The sequence below is a fragment of the Chinchilla lanigera genome, unplaced genomic scaffold, assembly GCF_000276665.1.
Source record: "Chinchilla lanigera isolate Chin_1 unplaced genomic scaffold, ChiLan1.0 scaffold00003, whole genome shotgun sequence".
Taxonomy (NCBI): Eukaryota; Metazoa; Chordata; class Mammalia; order Rodentia; family Chinchillidae; genus Chinchilla; species Chinchilla lanigera.
The window spans coordinates 10,527,847-10,535,634 of record NW_004955404.1 but is presented as its reverse complement, the minus strand read 5'-3'; the positions used below and the strand labels follow the sequence as shown (position 1 = coordinate 10,535,634).

At 35.3% G+C, this 7,788-nt stretch overlaps 1 protein-coding gene across 4 annotated transcripts in view; it reads left to right on the top strand.

Moving 5' to 3' along the window:
• Positions 1 to 7,788, top strand: part of Pcca (propionyl CoA carboxylase, alpha polypeptide) — a 401,509-nt gene that overhangs the window by 183,514 nt on the left and 210,207 nt on the right. For all 4 annotated transcript variants that reach the window (XM_005374054.2, XM_013516015.1, XM_005374053.2 and 1 more), the window contains exon 10: positions 4,646 to 4,748. In XM_005374054.2, the coding sequence (XP_005374111.1) occupies positions 4,646 to 4,748 (103 nt within the window). The remainder of the gene's footprint in view (positions 1 to 4,645; positions 4,749 to 7,788) is intronic.

The window sequence follows — 7,788 nt, the reverse complement described above, 5'->3', positions numbered from 1 at the left end:
ACTGTGGAAATCAGTTTGGAGATTCCTCAGTAAACTAGGATTAGAGGTCTTGTTCAACCCAGCTATTCCTCTTCTGGGTATTTTTCCAGAAGAACTGAAAACATCTTCCCCTTTTTTTTCAATTAGAAAAAACTTCAAACATTTAATAAATAGTATTATGAACTTCTATGTGTGTATGTTATTCAGATGTGCCAGTTGTCAAGATTTTGTGACTTAAATTTTTCAAGAGTCACTAGGGTTGGTAATATCTTCGTAATAGACTGAAGGAGGCCAGGATTGTGGTCTATGGAGTTACGGAAAGCATTTAGGAGGCTATTGTAATCATCTATGCAGGAAAAATAGTGATAGTGGCTTTCACCAGTGTGCTAGGGTAGAGTGGATAAGAAAGAGTGGAACTCTGAAAGTAGGGACAAGATTTTGCTAAGTCGTTGGACATAGACCATGACAATGTTTGAGTATGAAGTATAGACACTTCATTTTACTTTGTGATCTTTTTTTTGGTTTTAGTGTTGAATTTATGAGAATTAAATACATTTGATACAACTGTGCTTTACTTGGAAGTTTCTTGGGAAATGCTGGGAAGTTTAGGTCAAAATGAGGGCTTTTATCTTTAAAACTGAAGAATACTCTAGTTCTTATCCTCTCTTTGGAACTCTCCCAGCCTGGCTCAGTACCTTCTGAGAGAGCATTGGGGTACCCGTGTGAAATGTTTGGAGTTGCGCTAACCCATTGCTGTGTGTGGACGGCAGCAAGCAGAAGTGGAGGAGGCATTCTTAGTCTCATTTTGATCTTATAAGGCATCCTATTTGGCCTTCCTTTATCAAAGTTCAGGTTTGAGACTATCTCTGTTTCCCAATTAGTAACCCCTGTGAGCCAGTGGACCTTTCTGTGGGTGGCTTGAGCTTGCTCGTAGAGTGGTGGTTTTGAACTTCATACAAAATGACCTATGGCTCCAAGATCAGTTGTTTCAAAAACAGGTGGAAGCTGTATGACTTTTATGATACAGGTTCCCTCCCACTGTCTTCTGTTGATTTCCAGGGAGCATGTACTTCTGTCTAAAATCAAGGGGCGGGGATTTTGACTCCCATTTCTTCAGGAGAGTGTGACTGCGTTCTTAAAACAGCATGTGGAATGGTAGGTACTGTTATGGTTATCTTTGGAAACAGTGTAGCCTCTTTGTAGAAAAGAATGGTTTTGATATTGAACTGAATTTAATGGTTTTGTATGGGATGGATATTTTATGACCTTTAATTTTTTTCTTTGTTTTTCCCTTTTGCATGATGCTTATTATGCAGCAGCTTCACTGAAAACCTAGCACTTACTTTTCGTTGCTCTTCTTTAGATCCCAGAGTTCTTATCAGTCGTTTCTCCAGGCTGCCCTTAGTCACATATTCCTTTATGGGAGCGATTACTCTTCATAGTTTCTTGGCCATGAGGCTTGTGCTGTTGTTGATGTATGAATTTTAATTTAGACTCAGCATTTTTCAGAAGTCACTGTATCTACTCAGATGGCAACCTTTGGGATAAAATTTAACTCTTTCTTAGCAAGTAAATGATAGATTAATTCAAAATACATTTATATAGTTAATAAAAATTAGGATAATTTCTTTCTAAAAATATTACTGTCTTCAACTTGATAAATAAACTGTCTCTGAAACCTCATCTAGATTAACAGAAGCATGACACTCTTTATTTTAGTAAAAATTGCTCTTTATTTTAACAAGTTACTCTGTATCTCTGTTCATCTGGAAAAATAAAAGCTACAGAAAAGTTGAGAGAACAGTCCAGTGAACACTAATTGATTTGTCATCTATAATCATTGTTAATTTTTTTTTTTTTTTTTTTTTTTTTTTTTGGTTTTTCTCCGGTACCGGGAACAATCATTGTTAATATTATGCCACAAGTCATCCAGTCCTTCCTTTCTCTCTCCTGGAGGAAGAAAAAAGTTTCTGTGTAATCCCAAACATTTTAGTAATTTTCGATGCAGTGTAAAATTTAACAGCCATTAATTACTTTATTTTTTATCCTAGGGGTATCTGCCTCTTAGTAACACTTTTTCCCTCAGCTTTTTCAAGGAAGTGGCATCTGAGTCTTATCTTAAAATCTTTAAACCACTGGGAAGATTTAAAATGAATGTTTAATGTTTTGTAATAGAGAACCATGAAGGTTGTTGAACGTGGACTTGGATGTTTTCTTAATAATCACTGGCTTTCTTTTTCATATCCAGTTTCTCATGGAATGTATGGTATGAGTGGAATTAATTGTGTCTGCACATTTGAATATCCTCACTAGAGTTTAGGCACTGTAAGGGCGCTTTCTGTTTTGTTTCTGTATTTCTAGTACCTTGATGATCAGTAATTACTTATTGAATGAATATAAAATTAAACACACAAAAGATGTTCGTATTTTTTGGCACTGGAGATTGAACTCAGGGCCTTGCACATGCTAAATATGTGCTTTATCACTAAACTATGCCCCTGGCTCCAAAGATGTTAATACAGTTTTTCTTTAGTTCCAAAATATGTCTGTGATCCTTTCAAAGTTGGTACTTATTTTGGTGACTTTTATTTTTTTACTTTTGGTTTTCTTGGTTAAAAACAAAATGAAAATTCTCAATTATTACAAGAAGAGACAAACTATAAAGTGCTGTTTTCTCCTTGTGCATTATAGTGTTTCCAGACAGCAGAAGTTAGAGTTTTTTTAAAATCACATTTTGAAATTTGTCTTCTAGTCAGTATTTATCTCCAGTGTTACATGTTTAAAGAATAAAAAGGAGCACATGAGATAATTATTTTTAATGTTGCTAGATGGATTGTTTACAAATGAAATGATTAGAAAAACTTGATTTTAATGTTTTATGTTGAATACAAGTATTTATTCTGAAGACAAACTGTTTAAAATGTGAAAGGAATTATATTCTAAATATATCATAATTCTCACTTTAGGTAAGTTTGAGTTTTTAATGGACTGGCCAAATAAATCCATTTTATTGAAACATTTGTTGTTAATTTAAGGAATAAAATATAGAAAGCAACAATTAAACATTTGTTGTTAATTATTGTTAATTTAGGAATAAAATATAGATAGCAATAATTAAACTCATATTTCTATTTTCAAAAATTGTTCTTTTTTAAGTATTAATTTGAGCAATCTTAGAGAAGCTAAAATTATAATTAACTGTGTATGTGGGCAACAGTTGCATTTCATGGTGTGCACTTAAAATGTCAAGAAATGCTCTTAAGAATCTTCATATCAGTTAGTCAATCTTGATGACACTGAATGTTCAATCACATGACAGAATAACATTGACCGTAGTTCTGCACCTTTTGTGTAGTTGGCCAGACTCTTTACCTTTATATTTTTCCTCACTGTGGCTAGGGGTCAATCATTGAGCAAGATGCTCTGCTACTGAGCTGTATTCCCACCCCTGACTCTTTATATTTTTGTTTGTGTCTTCTAACTTCTGGGTCAAATGGATATGCATTTTCATATTTTCTTTGTTAGTATAATTAAGGTATAAGGTTATAATAATATGATAATATAATAAAATTATATTAGGTTATAAAAATATAATATTAGGTTTTATATTATATTAGGTTATAATAATATAATAAAATTATATTAAGGTTATAATAATATAATAATATAATAAAATTAGCCAGATGTGGAGGTACACACCTGTATACCCAACTATTTGGGAGGCTGAGGTAGGAGAAGCATAACTTTGAGGCTCTCCTGAGTAGCGCGCGCGCGCGCGCGCACACACACACACACACACACACACACGTGTAGAGTAGATACATAGGTAGATGAAGCGAGCCTGAGGTTGTAGCTTGGGAATAGAGCCCCCACTCCTGAGTTCCTCTCCCCAGTACAACATACCCACAGCCACACCCACACAAAGAATTATTTTCAAGTGCTCGATATGATGGATTAAAATCTCATACTGAACAGTTGGTGAAATAAGTACCAGTGTTTATTTTAATATGCTTGTCCCTTGTTTATAGCAGCATAATTCATAATAGCTAAATTGTAGAAGTACCATGTATTTCCATTAACAGATGAATGGATAAAGAAAATATGTATACATATGTAGTGGAGTACTACTCATCCATAAAGAAAGGTAAACTTGAGTCATTTGTAGACTAATGCATGGATGGGTCTTGAGACCATAATGCTAAGTGAAATAAATCAGCACAGAAGGTAAGTATCCAGTGGTTTCTGTTGTATGATAACCCAAAATACGAATAATTTAAAAGAGCAAGATAAAGGAGAGATGGTAGGAAGCAGGGAGGAGGTAGACTTTTTGAAGATGGGAAGGGGAGTTAAATGGTCGAGATGTGATGTGCATGTGTGCCAACTCCCCCAAACACGTGTGATGTTTCTGTTTCACGAACATACTAATAGAAAGTTACTTTATAGAAAACTAAAAGGAAAAGAAAAGGGACGTTAAATAACTCACCCAAGGTCACAGAGCTGAATAAGTGAAAGAGGTGAGGTTTAAACAAACTTGAATTAGTTGTCAGACATTGAATTTTTTATTGCTTTGTTCTGAAGTGGAAATAAATACTTCAGTGTCTTCATTTTCTTTATAATGAGGGCTGTGTTTTGTTTGTGTTGACTACTCTTCCTTTTTACTTCACAGGGATGGTTTTAGGTTTTCATCTCAAGAAGCTGCTTCCAGTTTTGGCGATGACAGACTACTAATAGAAAAATTTATTGATAACCCGCGTCATATAGAAGTTCAGGTGGGTGCATTTTAAGGTGCTTCTAATTGTTATTGTCATAGGCCACTTAGGTCCACACCTCAGCTTCAGTTGCCACTGATCGAATCGAAGGAGCCCATTAATGTTGAGGAAGAAAGGAAAAGGGATTTAATCACGACAAGCTCCCAAGTTATGGAGGGGCCCATCTGCCTCAAGTCAGCGTCTCACCTCGTACAGGTGTGTTAGGGCCTTCCCCAGCGAGGAGCAGTGCGGGAGGGAACACAGTGAGACGCAGACGTGTTCAGCCTGTTCCATCCCTTCCTGGACCTAGGCCTCTCCCTCCTTGGTCTAAGAAAATGAGACTGGACTTAACTTCCAGCACCTGCATATTCTGTCCACTCAGCTGGGTTGACAAGGAGGAAGCTGTTTACGCCCTAGGCCTGAGGAAGTTTGCAGAAGCCACTTGACTCTAAAGGGAAAAAAAGAAAAATCTATGAAGTTGCATTTTGTTCTGGTAGTGTTGGTTCCATTATAACTTTGCAGTGTCATTTATTTATTCTCATTGGAAACATCCTTTCATCCATGCAGAATGATTTTGAATTGTTCTGGTAAGTTTGAGTAAGTATAAAATAAAATGATCAGCTATTTTTGGAATTTGGTATCCTTCTTGTCCAACAGTGGTAGGATGTTGGTTGGGACGGAAATGATACAAAAACCAGCCTTGAAAAAGAAACAGTCCCAAGTTGTCTGACTAGGTTAAATATATTCTGCCTACAGAATCATTCAGTCTTCTTCTGAGATTGGGCCATTTGGGGGCATGTTTTAAAAGACAAAAGAGTCCTGATTTGGACTCCTTTGTCATTTCATTTTACCACACATCTGTGTGCCCTGCTGTGACAGGGGATCCAGTGGGAGTTTGTTATATAGAGATGACTAAATAATTTCTTCAGTTTATATTGATCTAGCTAGTTTTTAAAGTGGTTATGGGAACTGGGTGTAGTGGGGTGTGCCTGTAATCCCAGCACTTGGGAGGCTGAGGCAGGAGGATCACTGCAAGTTTGAGGCTAGCCTGGGCTACATAGTGATTCCAGGTCAGCCTGAGCTACATACATAGCAAGACGCAGTCTCAAAAAAAATCAACCAACCAAACAAAAAAACACCACGAAGTGGTTATGGGAGTGTGGATTTCAGCAAAACAAAAACATAGAAGAAAAAACTCTATTGAAATTTTCTTTTTATTTTTTTGTCAGAAATACCTTTGTGGTAACTTTACAGATTATGACTGTGAACTGATAAAAGATGAATATTACATTAGTAACCATTGAATTTTAAGTATATTTTAAAATCTAATTTAGTGTGGATAGAGAACAAGAGGAGTAAATGAAAAATCAGTTATTTGCTGATAATGTCCCTTTTATGGGGGCATAGTATAACAAACCCTATATTCTGTTACTTTTGTTACAGTTTAATGATTGTTTTACTTATATATTATTTATGAGTAGAAAATCTTCCTGTGTATCCTCAAATTTTCCAGAGAGGGAAAAATTATTGATAGTTTTGAAAGACTGAATATAAGATGTTTCCTTCTGGGGTGAGCAGGTGGTGTTTTTTTTTTTTTTGTCTTTAGATTTTCTACATGGAGATATTGCATATACAGTGAAATCTACAAACTGTGTAAAATTCACTGAAAGTTTTATATACACATGTGTAAATGTGCAGCAACTGTCCAAGTCTAGATATGAAACATTTTTATTAAACCAAAGATTCTTTCACAACACCTGCCAGTTAGTCTCTCTCCTTGGCTAGTGTGAATAACAGCTGTTCTGACAGCTAACATCATAGATAGGTATTTTCTGGTTGTTTTTTAGGTGCTGTAGGTATCAAGCCTAGACTTTTGTGTGTAAGGCAAGTGCTCCACTGAGCTGCATATTCTTAATCTCTATACAGGGCCAGGGAATACAGCTGAGTGGTAGAGCTTGTGCTTAGCATGCACAAGGTTCTGGACTCAATCCTCATCACCACACACAAAACAAACCTACATAAATGGAATTGTTCAATGTATAATTTTAAAAAATATATATATAGCTGTGCTTTCCTTTTTGTACATTATATCGTTGAAGTTCTGCCATGAGGCTCTGTGTAATTTGCTTTTAAAAAATAGTACTGTGTTGTCCTGTTGTTTGAGTAACCTTTAATTTGTCCATTTTATTGTGTGCGTCATTCAGTTCTTTCAATTATTTTGATATTAAGAATAAACCTTTTTAATATACTAAGGAGAGATACAGTTGGATTACATGGTAAGATGTTTAATTTTACCAGAGACTGTGGTTATACTAACCCTCTCAGCAGCAATATATGAGAGTTTCCATTGCAGCTCTCCTTTTCAATACTTGGTATTCTCAGTTTTTTAAAATGCACAACCATTTTGGTGAGCATGTGACAACCTGTTACACTTGGATTTTCCTGATGAGTACTTGTGTTAAAACAGAGTTTTATTGGAGTCCAGCTTAAGTACACTTTGTATATACAGGTTAAGAGCTTTGTTGTTTTAGGTATGATATGTAGGTTCGTTACTCTTCTTGAGTGAAAATTTTGTTTGGTATCAGGTCGGATCAGAGAAAAAGTTTTTCTGTTTAGATATCCAATTTTCCACATCATTATTTTGTAGCAGCCAGTATTATAATTTAAGTAAGATTTGGTTATTGCCTTAATTATTTTGGTTTTTTAACCAAACAGAAATCTGACACTGTAAGTGGTCTAAATTCATTGCTTTTTTTCCTAGATAGTTTTGGCTCTTTTGGGGTTCTTTCACTTTCTGTGTAAATTTTAGACCTTACCTATCAACACATGGGATGTCGATTCAGGTTGATTTAATTTAAGGTTATTCTGGGGAGAAAGGACATTTTAACAGAATTGAATTTCCTAATCCGTGAACTGGATATCTCTTCATTTATTTTAGGTTTTCCTTAGTCCCTCTCAGTAAATGAAAAATCACTTATTTGCTGATAATGTCCCTTTTATGGGGGCATAATATAACAAAACCTATATTCTGTTACTTCTGTTACAGTTTAATGATTATATA